Raw genomic sequence first — 20,910 nt, 5'->3', positions numbered from 1 at the left:
CTTACTGTCATCTGCTGCGTTTTCCGATTCTGCTCCACCTGTTCGTTAGGTTGAACGCTCCTCAGTGGCACGATATTGTGAACTCTGGTGGTTCAAGGTATTCCGTACGATGACGTCTAACGCTCGACGAGTACCTTCGAGCTGTGTTCACAACCGCATCCGTGACGGTGGGCTGGGTGTTAATTATATAAATATTCGTATAAGGTATAGCGAATTATCTTAGCGCCCTCTTAGATTTAGCTCGGGATTTGAAGCCATAAGATGCCAGACACAACTCTACCGTCAGGCAACACTACGGCGAGTCTGGTGCCATAAGTTACGGATAAGCGAGGTTATCTTAAAAGGGCCCCTGGCCAGGTCTGGCCATTTTGAGACATTACGCGCTCACGATCGCAGTTTGCCAAAATTTACAACGCTATACGTGCCGCGGAAAGAGCTCAACTTTCAAATGGAAAGCCGTTTGCCCTTTTTCTCCTGGGCTCCAAGAGGAGGGAATGAGGTACAACACACCGAGTGTGTCTGCCTAGGTATCGGCAACGTTTCTAAAACCAATTTTTACAGCTCCGCGCGCGCCATAACAAGCACCTGTCGCCGCGACGCTGGGGAGTTGCCACATGCGCAGCGTAGGCGTTGGCTTTTGACGCATGCCGCGTAGCTCGGCGCTCGCTTGCTTCCTTGCGTCATTGTTCTAGCCTAACCGAGATGAGGGAGAGCTGCGAAACCGAATTGATAAAAATGGTTGGGGTCAGTGCTGCGCCGGGCAGTATCAACTCCAGAGAGAGAGAGAGAGAGAGAGAGAGAAAGAAAGAAAGAAAGAAAGAAAGAAAGAAAGAAAGAAAGAAAGAAAGAAAGAAAGAAAGAAAGAAAGAAAGAAAGAAAGAAAGAAAGAAAGAAAGAAAGAAAGAAAGAAAGAAAGAAAGAAAGAAAGAAAGAAAGAAAGAAAGAAGGTTCGTCGCGCGTACGCGTCGTGACGTGTTCGTGACGTGCTAATGCGTGATTCTCCTGCTCCTATACGGGAGAAGGAAGGGAAGGAATTTGGCTTGCGAAGGCTAGACAGGACAAGGGTGTGAAGCTCGCCTCCTCACATTATAGTTTCGCGCCGTTTCAGGATATATTTTATCTCTGCTTGGAATGAACCAATTTGAAAAATTCTTGCGGTAGAATGATCTCTATTGGGCACGTAACGGCTTCCAATGCATAGCTAAAATTTGCTGTGTGGCCTGGTGAGGACCTCTTTAAGTAATAAAGGCAAAGTTTTATTTTTGTCCACAATACAGTAGCACAAAAAACGAAAATCGCTAAACAGTGAGATTCTGTAACATTGTGCCACGACTCACTAGGTTGGCAATAAAACCAGATAACAGTATTTTATGAGCATGCCTGCATAGTGTTCAGATATATATACGAATATAAGTTACCAGGGTGTGCAACCAACCACCCATGCTGGTGTAGTGGCTTCTAGCAGTAGTTTCACTACTGTCCATGTGTATTTACGTCGTAGAAACTGACGCTGTGCCCGAAGTGAGATTTTAATGCTATACTATTTAATCAGAGAACGCTAGCAGGAGAATGGCAGACAAGCTAGTTGTTATCCAGCACATACTATATTCACTGAATGAGAGAGAGCAAGGGAAACGAAGTCTTTTCTTCTTTATTCTACTTTATGTCTTCATAGAGAAGAAATAGCTTACTTCATGCGGCATCAAACACGCGTGACTGTGCTTCGGTGTTCCTCGCTTGCAGACGGGCCAGAAACCAACGGGCGTGCGACGGCTGTCCCACGAGACTTCGCTGATGAAAGGTAACTGCGAAGCATCTGTAGGACGAACTCTCCCTTTGTCCTCATGCGATTGGCCGATCCGGACGCTTGCAGTGAACGTTGTGAACGCAACGGCTTCGAGTGGCGTGCTCCCCAGCCTGCAGACGGCTCCTCCCAAGATCAAGGACTTGCTGGAGAACGACGTCAAGTGGGAGTTCGACATCATCGAGCTGGAGACACTCACGGGACGGCGGTGCGTATAGACGATTTTACATAGGGCACATGGGCGCCGCCATCTTGGGCTGTTAAACGAATGTTTTCTTATTAGCGTGAAGGTTTGGGTTAGTAGAAGTTATTCGTGCCTTGTGCTAACAATGTGTTATACATTATTCCGTTTACCTGCGGAGAGAAGTGTGTCGGGCAGACGTCAAGGTGCATTAATGTGCACCTGCGCGAACACCTTTGGAATGTGCAGACGGGCAACACCGGGAATTTAAGTGCACATTGTAAGGGCTTTGGTTGTGTCCCCGTGTACAAAGAGTGTGCGGTTGTTTTTAGGGGTGATCAGGTGACGAGAGAGATTGTTGAGGTGGCCGAGATGGCTCGTTTAGGTGACGACTGTGTTAGCGTGCCTTTTCTCAGCCTCTCACCAAAGGAACTTGATTACCTGTTTTCTGCACAGATATCTCCGGGATAGTGTCTTTCTTTTTGCGACTGTTTGTTTTTTCTCGCAGTTGCGCAGTTTGCTTATATGTCTGTATGTGTGTTTTCCGAAATTTTCAGTTGGAAGTCAGCGCTTGTCTGTGTACCCTCGCTTGTCCTTCGTTCATTTTTCGCGCTTTGAATATCTTGTGGAATGTTTTCTGATTTTTGCATATACCGACGTGATATAATAAGGTCATGAAACGTCGAAAGTACCAACGCAACTGTTTTCGTACGTATGCGTCAACCGTAGCACTGTTCGTTTAGTTGTTAAAGATACAGAACGTACAGCTCAATATGGCGTCACCGAAACCCACCCGTACAATAGTCTATACCAGGGGTCGGCAACCTGCGACTCGCGGGGCAGGGCTATGCGGCCCCCGGCACGACGTCAGAACCCGCCCCTCCCCCCTCCCCCCCTTCCCCTTGTCGCTTCTTATCTGAAGGCCGACATGGTCGTTTCGACATCAAGTGGGCTTTTTGCTTGTAACCTATTGTTGTAAATTGCAGCCTTGTGACCTGCGTGCTGAAAATGAACATTATTCCTATTCCAGTTTTGTACAATATTGTAAATTCACTGAATCTTTTCCTCCCCCCCCCCCCTCTTAATGTCGGCTTCATGCAGCTCGGCCCTCCGCCTCAAAAGGGCTGCCTGGTTTTGCATTTGGTTGCATTTTTTTTTTCAATAGAAACTCGTGATGCTGTTTCTGCTCTTTTTTTTCCCGATGATATTGCTGTTTGTCTCATTCGCTGTACCAGTCCTTTGTGTGCATTTCAGTGTGCTGTACATTCGCCAAAGTGTATTTCTGGGATGTCGTAGCCAGCTAGTCAAGGCTGCTTCTCAGCTTTTTCTCCCAGCCTCCCTCATCTTCGTGATGAAAAATAAAGGAACTGTTATTAACTACGGTAGCTTAGTGCAAAGTAAAAACTGACGCACACCCACAAATTCCTGTATGTTGTGTTGTTATTCGGTGTATGTTCTTACTCTGCGCTAAGCGACCACAGCACGGTCATGAGAACCAGTTAGTCCCGTCACCGAATGACGCTGGGGCCAGTCCAGCAGTATCGCTGATCACTCTTAGTTTTTTAACGGAGTTTCTTACATTGTGACGCTGTCTCGTTCTATAAAACGAATGTGAGAACCGGAAATGATCTCTCCACGGATCGAACTTATTAGTATTACGCATGTTCCCACTTATTTGTTGCGGATTTCTCGCCACAGCGCGCGCTTTAAGGGGTACTGACACGAAAATTTCAAGTTGTCGTTTTTTTTTGCCTCATATGAAAGACCAAAACCTCGAGAGCCTGGAAAATATACGGGTAAGCGTGAGTGCACCCTGAGAAGGTAATTGCAGTGTGCTTTTACAAGCTAGTTTGGTCCCTGCTGTACCCTGACGTCACAACACGGCATGAGCTTCTCGTCACGTGCTCGCGCAAGACATCGTGACGTTTCCAGGGCCACTCCATTCCTGGCTCCGTTGGTGACGCGCTAGCGGCCATTTTGAATCTTTTGGTGCCTGACGTTATCGCAACTAGCCATACTGGTGCGTGAAGTTTAACAATGTAGCTTGACGTCACGCTAGTGTTGGTGTCAGTGAGTGCGCCATGCGAAAATGGACTTTAATGTCAAAATAAAATATCAGCATTTACTGTACTGAGCATTTACTGAGCCGGGCAACGCGTGTTTGCAGGCCTCTCATCTGGCTAGGCCTGTCGATCTTCTCGAAACTCAACGTGCACACCAGCCTCGAATGCGACGACGCCACCATACGCAATTGGCTGCAGCTGGTGGAGTCTCACTATCTGGACAACCCCTACCATAACTCTACGCACGCCGGTGACGTCATGCAGGCCACCGCCTACTTCCTGCTGAAATTGCGGAAAAAGGTACCAGCTGCCATTTGATGCTTACGCACTTGGCTCGCTGAAAGTCGGCGATCAGTCAAACGAACTGCTAATTAATGTGCTAATTTATGTGAGCGGGAATTATACTCTGCGTGCTTTAAACGCGGGTACTTCCGCAAACACATGGCCTAGCAACAGCGATTACCTGCGAGATGCGGTTTCAAACCATCTGACAAGCGCGAGAGCGTTCCTACTACATTTTATTAATCACTTTCTTTCGGGAAACATGGAGACATTATAGTATATGTACCACGCGCATTGACCACGAGTTTTACTTTTCTTCACGAGATCCTCCTAGAAAGCATCCCTGTGTGCGTTTTTTTTTTTTTTTGAACAATGAATGTGATTCGAGCAATGATCGAGTTTAAATTGTTGCGCATATAGTTGTGTTGCTGTGATGAGAGAGACAGGTGTTGAACCAATTGCAACAACCAAGTCTTTCGTTACGCATTATAACGGCAGTATTGATAGTTGTCCAATTTTTGGTGCCGTCATATATTGTCTAGCTACAAAAATCAACTGGTGTTAGTGCTAAATGGAAAAAAAGTGGTGTTGGTGTGCCTTTTGAACAATATATTTCATGCCGTTTGAAAATGGTAAATTCTCGTTTTTTGTTATGTTTTGCTGCTTTTGTTTCACGGGGAGGTGGAGCTAGTCAAGCTGCCATTGTGCAGCTGTTATCCTACCATCCTCGTTGTTTATCTTTGTTGTGTACTTGTGGTAATAATAAAATTCTATTCAATAAAATCGAGCTGAGCTGTTGCAGACATTTCCTTTTCCTATGCTGGAGTCCTTTATTGTTGCAGAATAAAGGTTGATTCTTTGTTTATACTGTTGCGACATTGAAGACAATCTAACCCCCCAAGTTTTACGGCTACTTGCTCAAAGCGTGAGCACGTAATTTACATGACGTGCACTGTTTGTGAGCGCAAAAATTATAGCCTTATAACGCAACACCAACACCGACAGTTCGGCAAACAGACGTTTCTTATTGAAAGATGTGAGCATGCGGCCGCTCCTCCTGTTCAGACAACGCCGCGATGACACGGTCCGGACACGTCGATGCTGTCGTTCGTTATATGTCATTCGGTTACTTGCAGGACATCTTCGATCCGCTGGACGAGGCAATCTGCCTCATATCTGCGGTGGTACACGACATCGACCACCCCGGAAAGTCGAGCGCGTTCCTCTGCAACTCGGACCACGAGCTTGCCATCCTCTACAATGACCGGTACATTTTCTTCCTTGGTATAGCGACAAAGCCTGCAGCGTCGACAGACGGCATTTCGACGCGATTAAGCCAGTAATAACTTTTAAACCATGGAATGTGCCTGTACTACAGACGCCGCAAACCCAGTGCATGCTACAGTATATTAACCCTGGGAGGATGGGCAGACAAAAGAAAATTAAAGGGAGAGAGAGCGGAAGGAATCTGATTGTGAGAAAATCATATGAACCATGCTCAGATGTTTTGTTGTTAATTTCTCTTCCGCCATTTCTAGAGTAAAGAATAAGTCCGCCCTCAGAGTATTATAGACATTTTTAACGAATGATCATCGAAACTATCCGTGCTCATTTCACCCTCCTTTCTGCGCAGCTCATGCATACGCTTCGGATTCACCGATTCCTTTACGCGATAAATCGTTCGGCTGTTGAGATAAATGGGCCACCGCGAAACCACGTTATTTTCTCCCTCTTTTTCTCCTCGTCCCCCCGTCCCTGTCTCCTGGACGTTCGTGCATATGATTTGTTCATTACTTCAATACATGCCCACGTAGCCTAAGTAAAGAAAAAAAAAAACATGGCTGGTCACTCCGTCATAGGAATCGGTATAGCACGAAAGTGAAACATGTCTTCACAGAAGTAGTTGATTGTTTATTGTGCATTGATCTATGAGAGCGTGTACAATGTCTATTGGTGTTTGTCGGCTATAGCACCCTTTGACATGGATGCACCCACGTTGACGCCTAGTGGCACATCTCCATCGCGACGACTAACGCCCACGATTATGATTTAACCGTTGTGGTAGCTCAAGTTAACATATATTTATCTGGACACAACATATCGTGAATTCCGCGCAAAGATGGCACCAACAAGCACATAATGAACACTGGTACTCGATATGCACGTCTTCAAAGTGCCTTAATTGAGGAGGCGTAATCGGTAGAGCGCCGGGTGCCTGTGGTCGCGGACAGAGGGTTTGTGGGTTCGATTCCCGGCGGCGGAACTCTTTCTTCTAGTTCTTTCTTTTTCATCCGTTATTGTGCATTTTACCAATGTCATATCCGCGACAGAAATGCATCAGCGAAGTCTTGGTAGGCCCCGGCATAAAATACCTTCGTGATAAAAAAACGTCGCCTACCATTTAAGATCATAGGCTGTTCCACCTTCTCCAGTGCGCAGTCCTAAGCGCCATCATTTCGAGAGCAGAGTGCCGTACGACGGCAAATATGACCTTCGCAAGTGTGCGTTTATTCCACCTAAATAAACTGCCGTCATCTTCTGAACAACCTGTGCAGGAACACGAAGAAGAAGTTTTTTCAGAAGATGATTCCGTAGCAACTTGCACAACTTTCAACGTTAGTAAACTCCCATCGTTTATACAATTGTGTCTGGAAGCTAGGAAGCTATCGCGTTCAAGTTCTAAAGGGCCTCACGAATTTCCATAGCGGGTTATAAGGGACGTCCCAGTGCCAGGCTCCTACCATTTAGACTCCATTAATTAATTGGCCCCCAAAGCACGGCACGCGTTTGATTTTGCATTTCGCTCACATCGAAGCGCGACCACTGTGGCTGGGAATCGGACCCTCGCTATTGTGCTTCACAAGGTCGTCGTTCCCGAACCACCACGTCGGGTCACGTGGAATTTTTGATGACGCACGCTTTTTGATCATGAACAAGCACTGTGACTTAAATTAAAGCGCGCGCAATAGGTTTTCGTTTGCCTTATTGTAATTAATGGACAGAAATTTTTGTCCCGTAATATAAAACGTTGTTTTACCCTTTCTTGACTACATGTAAAGCAGGCTCCACACCGCATTTAGCAAACATGCAGAAAAGCCTGCTTGCCGGTAATGCCAAATTCGTGCAGTGCACTGTCGCGTTCAGTGTAAGCTGCAAGGCGCATGTCTTGGCCGGAGCGGCGCCCTCAATAATCAAGAGTCGAGAGGATGTGGTTATTCTAGCGATACGCACCATGAGCACGGCATTCGTAGCGTGCGCACGAAACACGCTACGCTGTTGACTAAGAATAAGCAGACCGCTCGCGATGCCCTGCTCGCGATGAGACGAGCCAGCGCGGTTGTGACAAGCAACACGGCATAAATCACGGGAAACGTGCCACGGTTGTGGTTTACGAAATGTTCATTACGGGCGGCAAATCATACAGGGTCTGTCCGTAAAGTAACGAGACTGGGTCTGGCAAAAAGAACTTAATTGATCCGATCGGCACATATTATTTAAATTCTTCAAAATAGTTTCCTGGGGCGTCGATCATACACCGATTACAACGCGATCCCGGCGCTGCAAGGGCTCCCTGAAATTCAGCTTCCGTGACTTATTTCAGAGACTCTGTGACGTTTCTGACTTCTCTTGAGGTTTGGCAACAGGAAGAAGTTTGTCGGGCCTACATCAGGGCTGTATCAAGGCTGCACCAGCCCTGATGTGGGCCCAGCAGACTTCTTCCTGTTCACAAAGCTCACGAGAAGCCAGAAAGGTCAGCGTTTCGACGGTGTTCCCGCCATCCAACGGGCTGTCACAGTCTCTCAAAGGGGTCACAGCAGCTGACTTTCAGGCAGCCTTTGCAGCGTGGTAATCGCATTGTAATCAGTGTATCGACGCCCAAGGAAGCTTTTCTTTTTAGCAGAACCAGTCTCGTTACTTTACGGACAGACCCTGCACATCGCGCAGACCGGCCCCTGTATAAATGCACGAGCCAGGGAACACGAACTAAATCTAATGACGGGTGGCGTGGCGCATTTGCCAGCACATTGCAAGTCCTGCACTTGCCAACCATGGTTCCGGGAGATCAAGACTATCGGTAAAGCAAGAATCAGACTGCGCGGAAGCCGGTAGAAGCCCACTGAGTCAACAAGAAAAGTAGAAATGATATAAGTGTTACGTCTGTTACCATTTACCAATCGGATACGGGATTGTTTGACCGCTGGTTACCCTAAGCTTGTGAAGAGCCGTCGCATGCGTGTATGACTATTTATTCCGCGGTCAGCACCCAAAGATAAGCCAGTTGGAAGTGCCGCTCGTGCTGTCTCAGTGTGTGCGTGTGCGTGTGTGTGTGTGTGTGTGTGTGTGTGTGTGTGTGTGTGTGTGTGTGTGTGTGTGTGTGTGTGTGTGTGTGTGTGTGTGTGTGTGTGTGTGTGTGTGTGTGTGTGTGTGTGTGTGTGTGTGTTGCGGCAGAGTAATGTCTCCTCGGAGAGGTGTTTTTTTTTTCCGTGAAGCCCTTTACATCTATAAAATTGATCTTAGCGGTCTCCTGGCTTTTAGCCAAACGATGCGTTTCGCCATGGTTCCAAAGCTGCAGAAATAGTGTCACTTCCTCACAACAACGCCTTCTTTCCTCCAATCGCGCATCCCTTGCATCGAGAAATTATAAGAACAACGTATGCGACCTTGAGAATGTGTTTTTGCGCAGCTCTGTCCTGGAGAGTCACCACGCGGCATTCGCGTTCAAGTTGACGCTGTCGGACGAGAAAGTCAACATCTTCCAAAAGTTGGATCGTGACGTGTATCGCTCGGTACGCCTGTCCATCATCGACATGGTACTGGCCACTGAGATGACGAAACACTTCGAGCACCTCTCCAAGTTCCTCAACGCGTTCCAGAAGCCCATGCAGGAGGAGGAAGGCTTCGAGGCGGAGGTAGTTGTTCACACCCTTGCAACAAAGTTGTCGAAATTTTTCATTTATTGCTGTTTACGGACCTATGTTATAACGAGTTTTAGCATTACTAGCTTATTTATGACCTTCCAGTGAAGACACGTGCCTTGTGCATACTTTCCACTTCTGTGCTTTTTTTTTTCTTCTCATGTCATTTTTGCCAAATCCTAGGGTACAGACCCTGTCAAGCCTGATAAATAGCTTTTTGTCTGTACCCACCAAGTGTCTTGAGTGTCATTGACTCTGAAATAAAATGTTAATTGAAATTCTGGGAATTGCACCTGTCGTGATATCTTTGCTGATTTGCTATGTGTAGGCCGATACTTATCTCTTAAAAAATAATTTTGCGAAAGTTGGGAATCGGGAATTGTATTCGAGAACTCGAATTCTCAAGAAGGGGAGGGGGGGTTCGTAGTATTTTTGTCACACTTGTTTGTTGTGATGTTCTAGGTGTTCGAAATTCACCGGCAACGCCTCCTATAATAAAGGAGGCGCTGCGCCGGTATTCGAAACTAACTGGCCCAGCAGCAGTACATGACGGAGTACAACCTTAATCCTCCTCATAAAATTGTGGTATCGTTAAATACAGACCAGATTATCTGTCTTCGTGAGGCCGCCGTTTCGCTCGAGCACTGTTCCTTAAACTCATTTGCAGTATTCAGATTCTGGTACTTTAGCGCACATTCGTTGAGTGCTATATGGAAACTGCTAGTTGGTATAATTACGCTGTCGTTAAGTGTTTCTGGTAAGAATTTATTGGCGGGCTGCTTTGTTCACGATCACAGAAACCAACGGTCTAATTTGGGACAAGATCGAGCAGACAGTGCTAACTCATTTGGAAATAGTTTCCACCGAGGTATGTGACTTGCAACCTTTGCACTCCATTTCAAGACTGCGTAGCCCAAAGTGTATCACTTCACGAAATGTTTGTTCGAGTGAGTGCTGGTGTCCTGTGAGAGAGAAATGCAACTTAAATAAACCGTTCTTGTTAACGTTTACTGCGTCATATGATGACCGAAGCTATAACATGTGCAGCCCTTACAAGAGCATGGAGAGTCTGCCTCACTGCGCTCTGCCGAAAACATCATCCTCATCAAGCGCATGCTCATCAAGTGCTCCGACGTGTCAAACCCGGCGCGCCCCATCAACCTGTGCATTCAGTGGGCGCACCGAATCGCCGAAGAGTACTGCGCTCAGGTGCGTACAGCTGCCTTCTGACAAGATTCTGCACGCTTTACCGAGTCTCAAGATGGTGACAGTGGGGCACTGTCGAGTCCACTTATTGAAAATTTTCGGGAGTACTTAAAGTAAACCGAAACGTAATGCGTCACAGAACGTATAATAGACTTCGTGTAGGTAGCACTAATTCTACGCTCATAAAATCCTAGGATTCTAGAACTTAAGCTCGCTCAGAAGAAATAAGCTCAGAGGAAAAGCAGCCACTTTTCCCCGTGTGCAGTCCTATGTACCATCGTTTCAACTTTCATAAGTCAGGCAGAGAAAACGTTTTAGCATATCTTGGTTGCCTGTAAAGCAGGCTCTACACTGCATTCATCAAACGTGCGAAAAAGCCTGCCTGCCGGTAATGCCAAATTCGCGCAGATTAATGTCGCGTTCACTGTGAACTGCAAAGCACGAGCCTCGGCCCGAGCGACCTTCTGAATAATATATGTGACCATTCCAGCATCCGCATGTCCCCTACTTTCTGCATAATGAATGCATGCGGAGGACTTTTCGGAACGTGTGCGTTCTGTTCGAAAAACGTTACGATTATAAATTTGCTGTTGTCAGTGGCACGTCTCATCTTAAGGCCTTTTTTGTAGCACGTACGGTAATGTTCAAATACGTTCCCACTGATATTATGCTGCTTTTGGAAATGGTTGGCACATTTTGGCATGCCGCCTTGATAACGTGCGCACAGCCTTCTTTTTAACTCGTTAACTCTTAACTCTACGTTAAGAACGTTCCACAAAGTGGCGGTAGAGACCCGTAAATGCTTATTGCGGATCCTTTGTACCGTTTGTTTTTGTTTGTAGGTTGTATTTCGTGTACTAGAAACCGTGCACGGTGTAATCAATGCGCTGGTAACCCGTTGTTCTGTCTCGGGAATTGTTTTTGCGCAGACGGACGAAGAGAAGCGTCTCGGTCTGACGGTGGTGATGCCTGCTTTCGACCGCGCCACCTGCAGCATCCCAAACTCACAGACGGGTTTCATCAACTACTTTGTGCGCGACATGTTCAGGGCCTGGTCAGGCAAGTTGCCCTCCCCGCTATGCTACACCGCGAAACATGCGTACGCGCACCAAGTGCACCCTCGCAAATGACGCACTTGACGAGCTAGCAAAGGCTTCATTTGCGGGATATCTGTTGCTTAAGAAAACCACTTTAATGAGATTCACAAATCGGCCGGGCTAATGCAACCAGCATACTCCGATACTATTTCTTTTCACCGGCTACCACCTGTTGTATTCCGTAGATATTAGAAAGCAATAAAACCCAATGACAGACATCGTTATGCTATACCGGCCTTAATTTCGCGGTGTCATCTAAGTATCCATGCCATTTATCATAATCCTTTCCCTCCTTCCCCTTCAGAGTTTGCTTCAGGTTTACTTAAAGCGGAGTGTTGGGGTAGTTGGACAGACTTTGAAAGATACATTTTCCACCGTGTAAAGAAAGGTGCGAAGTTACAGCGGAGAAGCGGCAAGAGAGTTTTCGGAGACGGGCATTCTGGCTGTCCTGTCGTTTTTTCTGCGATCTATCCTTGCGTCTTCCCTCACGCGCTGGAAAAATGTTTTCTTTTTTTTTTTTCGAAGCTTCAGCTTTAGTTCACTTTGACTGCTTGATGGATGGCTAAGCACACAACGACACAATAAAAACTGTGCGAGGCCTTTTTCGTTTTCCCATGGAAGCCTGAAAGAGAGAGAGAGAGAAGAGGTACCTTTACAAAACTTAGGAGGTGTCGGTGCTGGCCGAAAGATGTTGACTGCATGCCGAAATACTGCCAAGAGACGATGTCGCCAGCAGGACAGTATGAAGTTGCCCTTTTTCCAACGGATGCCGCTGTCGTTGAGAACATCCAAATCGAGCTGCGATCTTGCGCAATAAAAACGGAAAGATTGTTACTCGCATGTGAAAGTAAAGAATAATAGTGCGAATAATGCGAGGAGTCTACATCGCTCAGGCAACTTCCAAAATAACCACAATGGTTTGTTACCGGACCATCTTATAGTTGTTGTAGTGCCATTCAGCATCGCCTGCTTATAAATTGTATTTTTCATACCTCTTTTCGCTTTGATGTGCTTCTGGACCACTGTACTTACAGTTCACTTTTGTAACATGTAACAGCCGCCACTCTTCGCTTTTAATTCTTACCAAACGGTTAGACTTATGGGACTTCCGAGGCGCATCGGCCGCATTTATTCGGTATTTAAAAGCCCACCCTTGTCAGAGCTAAGCCTCCAGTGTTGTGGGCAAGCCTTGGGTCTAGATCCAACACGGCTGTAATGAGTGTGAAGTTGCAACTCATTTGGTAAACGCGTTTAGCGTACTATCGGTGTCAAATGAAACCCGAACAGTGGCAAGCATTAAAAACGGGTCCAGTCATCACCATTGACAGGCGCGCAGCACTCCGGTTTGGCAGCACTGCGCATGTCCACGGTGATGACTGGACGGCGCGCACTGTATACCGTTTATAATGCTTGCCACTGTTCGGGTTTCCTTTGACGCCGATAGTACACTTCAGGAATGTAACGACTGGTTTAGTGGAAGGCTCCGAAATAATTTTGAGTACGTGTTCAAGTTACGGCACACGATAATTATTGCACTTCATCCCTATCGACGTGCTGCTGTCGCGGCCCGAAGTCTATCTCACCCGCCGCCTTACACTCGCTAGCATCGTCTACAGCTACTGGGTCACCTTGGTGCGACGTCTGCGGGCTTAGTTACCGTGAACGTCTCGGCTAAGCTATGGCAACGTGTAGTTTTCTTAAGTTTGTGTCTTTACTTTGTCCGTTTATTTAGCGCTTTTTACATGAATGTGAAAAGCACCAGCCACATCTTCTTCGTGTAAAAGATTTTTTGATTTCTTGAGGAGTAGCTTCATTACGGAGGCATCTGCCATGTTCTTGCTCAGATCCTAACCTCCTATGTTTCCTGCCCTCTTTCTCTCTTACTAAAATACGTGAGAAACATGAAAACGCTTTCAATATTATGGCCGAACCAATTTGAGTACGTCCGCTGCACTTAAGGAAAAAAAAATTTTGAAACGTCAACTTCTATCGACGGTTTAAAAGCGTGATTCTGACGCATGAGCTACCCCGAATTCCCTCGCTCGGACTCTCTTATATTTCCTATCCTTTCTCCGTGCACGCAGACTTCGGCGAGTTCCCGGAGCTCATGGAGTACATCGAGAAGAACTACATTTACTGGAAAGACAAGGAGCCGTCATCTTGTCAGCAAGGGAATCGCTAATGGCTCGTCACCAGTTCACCTAAAGCGCAGAAGTGGCTTCAATCATCTTCACTGTTTGGGAAAGGGAGGGGAGTGGAATGGGAGAGTGAGTGCGGGAGAGATGCACACGAACACATTGAAGAAAGGAAGCTGCTGTGCTGCTTCGAGGACGCTGTCAAACAGTGTGGACTTAAAGCGGCGATGCGGGAATGGCTGGCGGTATTAGTCGGAAGAAACGTCGTCAAAGCGCCCTGCGAGGCTAGTAGTGTCTACGGTGCCAATCGCTGCTTCGACCTGTGCACGCGGTGCGTGGCGCGGCAACAGCGGAGTGCGCGCTTGTACCGCGGTGATGTGTGTCAGAGGTGAAAACAGCAACTCAAGTGGCGCCCGTGACGTTGACAAGCAGTGTCGCAAGTAGCCGAACGAGCCAACGGTGCGTTGGCACAGACGACGGTGATCGCAAAAGGCTTTGTCCCGATAGAGTGCGTGGCCTTCCCGGCGGGACCTTGAATTTTCCTTGTTTGCACTCTTCCACGAACTGTTTGTTGTCGCTGCTTTTGCTTAACTCTCATTAACAAAGGGGTGGGCGACGGGGAGATGCAGGATAACGGTTAGCTGAAAGGTAGGTATGTGTAAAAAAATGAAGAAAATGATATATGTTTGTCTCAACATCCCCAGCATCAGCCGCACCGCTTGTGACAAGTGTTTTATCGCAGTCAAAAAGCAGCTAGCCTGCAAAGTGTCTCACCTAAGCGTATTCATTTGCACACTGTTGTGTCCTATTCTCAAGAGCAACTCTGCTGTCTTCCTTTTTTTTCTTGTCTGCTTCTGCGAGAAATGATGCTTGTACGTAAGTGAACCGCGGGAGTGGAGCCATTGCCATGATCCCACTCGTATGAACGTTGAAACGTGAGGCGTGTGCGTGTGAAGGCAGGCTGCGTGCTAAACGTCATTTCCGCTGCTGGGCAGCTAGTAAGCATTCTGGCTCTGGAGGTGTAAATTATGGTGGACATTGGCGTTTACTAATGTTGCGCCGAAGCCGGTGCGCTTCACTCTACTTGTGGAAGTGCCGGCAGCTTCTGGTGCGACTACAGGCACCTTGCATTACGCCTGTGGTTGTACTCTCGGAATTTTCATGTTCCACATTATTTCATGTTGACTAGTCGAAAAAGCATTCTACAGACAGCGGCATTAGCAAGGTGCGTCGATGATTTGGTTTAGCGCAGTCAGCACAGTATACAGCGAGAAAAATTGGGCGACAGGCTCGCGAGCGCTGGCGAAGAGCTCCCGGGAATTTTGGTGTTTGTTGAGGGTTTCAAGCGCGCCGAGTACGCCTTACGTAAAGTTAAAAGCTAGAATATGTAGACGTCGGAGAATGCGCGCATAGGGCACAGCAAGCTTGGCCAGCTATCGCAGGGGTGTCATCGTGTACGCACAGCTTATTGTACGCACACACTTCATCGTGTTGATGGCAACATTGAAGCAGCGGGATCTGGCAGTCGGTCGTCGACAATAAAGTAGGCAAATTAAAAGAGCTTGTGACGCGCAACAATCGGCGAATGGTCTCGTAAGAACACCGTCTGTGGTGATTGCACGTACACTTTCGGCTGTCCAAAGTAGCAGCATAAAATTTCAGATAGTTGAAGGACGACGGCAGCAATTTCATCCTGCATTAAGCATGTGCAACTGGTAAGTTGTACTACAAGAGAGCTAATTACTTTGGACTCATGAATGACTAGTGACCTATACTCCGATTGTATAGAGTGAATTGGTTTAAATTTTACAAGAGGGTTAATATCACGCAAGCTTGTACAAGCTAGTACAACACTAGTCATTCTCGCATTATCATTCAGAAGGTTACATAAGCCAAATGAAGATCCTCACTACACGAACACGCTGCACACCCTCCTGGTGAAAGGAAATCGGCACACAAGAAAGTTGAGGTAATTTATGGTCTTCAGTCTGCACTCGATTCCCACTCTTCGAGCAGGGGAATTCCACTTCACTGATCGTGGGAATCGTGGAAACTGTAGGCATCACGTTTAAATCTTTTTATTCCCATTGCACACGTTCTGATCGCGATTTCGGCAGCAGCATGCAGCTAAATCGGCAAATTTATGCTAACACTACTGGAGGCACTAGCCTTCAAGATTTGAGGAAACACCCGCAATACGTGTACACGTAGACGGCTCTAGAATAGCCAGTCACCTGCCTCCTCCCAACGCTTCTGGGTTGCCACCAATCGCGTCATTGTGAGAGTCACAGGGGCTGTTACCGGAGCCGAGGTTTCGTGAAAACAGTTATTTTCAGAGCACATATCAAAAGCAAGTATGAAAGAGAAACAGCGCGCGCTCTTTGAGATACTAGTCCTCCTGACCACACTTTTCTGTCCGTGCCAAAGAAGTGCCCCTGTATAGCGACTGCGAATCCATTGTTTTACCAGTGTTCATTGCTCAAGCAAGAAGAGTCCTCCACGCCCATCCGTTGTTCACGTCGCTGACTGCGTCTCATGCACGAAAACAGAAAGTGTGTTGTGTCAGGGTAATGTCACCCGATTTTGTCACACGCATGCACTCTACTGCGATGGTGTAGCCACCGCTTCCTAACCACTGTTGCCCTCTAGTGAGTGAAATTAACGGGAAACGGTACACCGCTTTGTGTCGTCATGTTGGTATGACACCTTAATATTGTCTCATCTTCCCCTCAAGGTTCTCAACGGCTCGTGGAGTTACTGAGTGCTGCAGCTAGCAGGAATGCAATGCTGTCGAATTCACTATGAAAGCCCTTCGGCGAACGAACAATTAAGAATGCCTTCATAACCAGCAAAGCGAACTGCCGAAGGTAATATGTATAACCGGATTGCATTTCACATAGGAAGGCGCATGAGGTTAAATGTTCCTGCCAAAATAGCCTTCGCTAATAACTATGACCGATCCTCAAATGACGAAGGCTTCCAGTGTACCGTAGACGTCTGCGCTGAGCGTATACTTAATTCAGAGCTTGTTACGCACTGCATAAATCCACGGCAGAGCAGTAAATGTGATTCCGTTGTACGGCTAAGCATTCGGTGATCTGAATGAAAATAATTCACAGACGTAGCTCTTGAGTCAAGTGCGTTCGTGCTGCACTAAAACTGCGCAGCAGTTTCTTCTTTTTTTTCCATTGGAGATGTTCACAGAAAGTTCGATCATAGTCAATTCGAGAATCTTAGGACGCGCGCAGTACCTGAACTGTGCAAACTAGTTTGCGCGGTTCGGATACTGCGCGCGTCCAGGTATTCTTTCGGACGTGTTTTCACGGGAAGACCGGAAGTGTTGTTCGAGTGAACCTGCGATGCCAATCGTGATGCTGCTCGTCCTAAAGAATGATGTGTTTTCTGCGCGTTATTCCTCAAGACGGTCGATGTCAACACGCAGGCATCAATATTTGGTATACGACAGATACAAGACCTGCGGCAAGAGCACTCAGTAACAGCACGAAGTTCAGAGGTCGTAGGCGCGTGTTCGCGTACGCCGAACGTAATGCACTAAATGTGCGCGTCATAAACAGCTAAGTGCGTGTGAGTTTGAGTGTGCGCGTGCGTGCGTGAGTATATTGTAAGTGCCAACCAACCACTCGTCATTTCCCAATAAAAATGTTGCCAAAGCGGAACCTCCCGTTTTTTCATTTTTCGTTCCGTTAGTTCTGTTTCGTCTTTTTAGTATGTTTTGTAGGTTACGGATATCGGGCGCGAGGCCCGGTGCACAACTGTAGACACGGGCGCTGCAATTGTTGTGGCGTGCTAAGTTGGCTCACCTGATTCCGCCTTGTTGAGGAGGAAGAGAAACGGACTGCCGGAATACGTTTCGGTCTCATTCACAACTGCGACTAGCACCGGTCACGCGACCGTTTGCGAGTGGCCACCGAAGAGCAACTCAACGCGACCGATGTTCACACCGGCTAGCGCGACCTACCCGCCGCCGCGAATTCACGTCTGCTCACACTGCCATTGTCTCGTAAAATAAGCTGACGTCCTGTTCCTGCGCATTTGACTGGTTCAGAGGTTTGCGACTGTAGGCTCGCGACTGAAAAATCAAGCAGCGAACGACTGAGCCAAAGCAGTCGATTTCGACCTAAGTGGCCATTTGTGACTAAAACTTGGTCGCACGACCGGTGCAGATTAAAAAAAATCACACCATCTCCCGCTAAAAGGGACCATGAGGCGATGCGAAGCAGTGTTTCGGCATGTAGAACCCGCGTTTCAGAGGGGGAGTGGTGAGGGGGAAAGGGGAGAGGAGAGGGGAGGGGAAGGGAAGTGGAGAGGGTTTGCGCATGCGCAGTAAGGGTGATCACGCCGCACACCACCACCACCACCGGATTGAACTCCGCTATAAGATGCTTCACATCTAAAATTGTGGGTAGCTACACTCTAAGTGAATGCTGGGGATGTGCAATGTACGCCCTGTACCTGTGTTTCCCTTGTGTTTATATTTATCTATAGGTGAAACCAACGCCTCCTCTCACTCACGCGGCAGATGCCTGCCGCGTGAGCCAAGAACCTCCTGCCCTACCCTTTCCCTCCTTTACCGTTTCTAATGAGGGCAGTAGCTGGCGATCCTTGCGGTGGCCGCTTGCAACACACATTTGCGCATGCGCACATTACCCCCCTCGACGTCACACCCCGCCAGCTCCATTGAAAACAATAGGGCAGTACGTGGCGCCACCTCTCGACAAGCGACCACAACTCAAGGCAGGACAGCTACAATGAAATAGCCGGCGACGCCGCAGGCATGTTTCTAGAGGAGGCGTTGGCGAAACCCTGAAAAGCTTTCCGATGGTGGGATAGTAGCGCCCTCTGTCAGCCTAGCGGCGAAGCTCGGCGGCTGTTTCGCCTGGAACTGCGTGACCACGGATGGACGCCGTTCGCCTTCGGTCGTCCGTACGTCGATTTTTTAGCAGCGAAGCTGTTTGAGTTCGGCGTAAAATGTGCGGCCGTGCCAGAAAACTATCATCATCATGAACGTGTATGTGCCACAGAATTTGGGCAGATCCCACTACTCACGGCTACGACGTGGTCTGATGCGTGAGAGAACGAGTACAGAGAGGGAGAGAAAGAAACAGACGTAAAGAAATATATAAACGAGGAAGCAAAAAATTCTTGCTGAAAGAAATTCTTCGCGAGGTGGGATTCGAACCCGCGAACCCTGGATCCGAAAGAAAGCGGCCTAACCACTCAGCTACCCAGGCACCCTTGCAGAGCACAGCGTAGTGTAGCAAGGGGGTGGGAAAGGGAAGTGAGCGTAAGGAGGAGAGGTGTGATGGTGAGGAGAAAGGAAGAGGGTAAAAGCGTAGCGCATGAAGAATGAGAAAGAAAGAGAAGATCAACGGAAGAGATAGAAAAAAGATAGCGTCGTCTAGCATCCAGATATCGCACCACCTGTCCAAGCCGCGCATGTGCAGTAGCCAAGCCACGCCCACCGACGCGCAACCTCTATTCGCCGCGAGATCGGGCTATAGGTGGCAGCACCGTCGCCGCGTTTGTGTGGATAGGCGGTCGGCGGCGCGTATACAAATGTACGCAGCGGCGCTTCACCGTATGCGGTTTGAGTCGATTGTTGGCGAGTAAAGCGCGTTGACTGCAGCCTAATGGTGATGTGTGTGCCCTCCATTGCCACATCAATGCACGCGACCGTTCTAACGTACCTATTAATTGTGAGAGAAGTGCAATCTGCCAATCAATGGGGTACTGGCCTTCAGTCACATTCGTGTTTTGCCATGTGCTCGATGTTTTTTCTTGCTTTATTTGCACGTGTTTAAATTGTGTTTTGCCTATACCACAATATAAACTGTGTTGCGCGACTGAGCCATTGAAGTATTTACTTCTTGCTCTAGCTGCTACAAAGAAAAAGAACCTGTATTTCTGCGTAATTAGATGAAGTAGAACTTTGTGCACTCTGCTTTTCTGTTTGCATGAATACGCGTACTGCTATAGAAATGCGCGGCTTCAGGTGTTTTTGACCGCTAACCGGCCTCTGCAGACTGTAGTTCATACTTCGCGGTATCACAATGATTTAGAAATCGCCAACACTTTATGAGACAGTGTCGCTGAAATTCTGCATTCACACCTCGACATTTAGTACTTTCTTTTTTCGTTTAGGACGACGCCGAATGAACTATGTGACGTGCTTGAACGAGAAAGCGGTACCCACTTGAAATGATTTTGGCGAATGGACGGTACGATGGCTAGACCTAGCGCCATACCGACACGGGCGTGTACTCACTTATTAGAGTGCATACAAGTCTCGTAAGGCGAAATGCCTATGTATATCGTGTATATATAGGCATACGTACAAGCATTTGATACTGTGCTAGCACAACGGAATAAGCTGTAATCTGAGGACGCGCATGACGTACGCACACATGCGAACACGGTGTGGCTAGCAGACGACGCAAGGAGCCATCCACACCGCGGGGTTTCGTCCGCTCGCCGCTAGGTGCCGACTCTGCTCGATCTCGCCGTTTCATTTCAAACAGTGAAATGAAAGCACAAAATTCTGGCCAGCTGTTGAGGTACACCGTACCATTTACTACCTTTTGAAGACGAAATCTTGAAGGCGTAGATGCCATCAAAAGCACCAAAGCTTAATACTACGTTGAAAGTGGCAAAGCATGCTGATTGCTTGTGCTTGAAAGCGCTACCTTGGACTACATTCTCGTCAAAGGAAACGCTCAAATGTATGAAGTGCACCCCCACACAAAGCTCGCGCCTGCCTTCAACCCAGCTGCGTGTCACGCAAATTAATTTCATAAAATGAAATGGGTGGGCATCACACTACAGAATACACGCAGTTAGTGTACTTACTCGCGCATTTTCACTCGGCTCCTAGTTTTTCTGCTTGAATCACAATTATCCACTTGCGGCGAAGCTGAAAACACCACACCGGCACTATTCCTGTGCCGCGTCGTGATCGTCGCAGACAGCGCTAAGTGATATCCTCCTGCTGCGCTGCTTGTTTTGGCATCCAAAGACGTCGCAGTAGTGCCCAGACGAGCTCCTATACGCTGAAGCGGCGTGAACGGGTACTTTTTCGCGCTTTGAAGCCTCAGAACTGCAGCGTGTCCTGTTTACTTGGCGCAACCCACGCGCGCCTTGGCAGCCCGGCATCTGGTCTGGGTGCGAGAGTAGTCGGTAGACGGGGAGTACGAGCGGTGACGGGACCG

The 20,910-nt window shown here is 47.8% G+C and overlaps 1 protein-coding gene across 2 annotated transcripts in view; it reads left to right on the top strand.

Moving 5' to 3' along the window:
• LOC119388181 (high affinity cAMP-specific and IBMX-insensitive 3',5'-cyclic phosphodiesterase 8B) overlaps positions 1-17,384 on the top strand; it is a 249,064-nt gene extending 231,680 nt beyond the window's left edge. For both annotated transcript variants that reach the window (XM_037655835.2, XM_037655833.2), the window contains 8 exons: positions 1,744-1,801; positions 1,874-2,012; positions 4,153-4,348; positions 5,467-5,597; positions 9,015-9,240; positions 10,294-10,455; positions 11,382-11,511; positions 13,634-17,384. In XM_037655835.2, the coding sequence (XP_037511763.1) occupies positions 1,744-1,801; positions 1,874-2,012; positions 4,153-4,348; positions 5,467-5,597; positions 9,015-9,240; positions 10,294-10,455; positions 11,382-11,511; positions 13,634-13,731 (1,140 nt within the window). In that variant the 3' untranslated portion in view covers positions 13,732-17,384. The remainder of the gene's footprint in view (positions 1-1,743; positions 1,802-1,873; positions 2,013-4,152; positions 4,349-5,466; positions 5,598-9,014; positions 9,241-10,293; positions 10,456-11,381; positions 11,512-13,633) is intronic.
• Positions 17,385-20,910: the final 3,526 nt, after the last annotated feature.

Source organism: Rhipicephalus sanguineus, chromosome 3 (assembly GCF_013339695.2).
Source record: "Rhipicephalus sanguineus isolate Rsan-2018 chromosome 3, BIME_Rsan_1.4, whole genome shotgun sequence".
In the NCBI taxonomy this organism is placed as follows: Eukaryota; Metazoa; Arthropoda; class Arachnida; order Ixodida; family Ixodidae; genus Rhipicephalus; species Rhipicephalus sanguineus.
The sequence above is the reverse complement of the archived record's forward strand: the minus strand, read 5'-3'. Positions and strand labels throughout refer to the sequence as shown.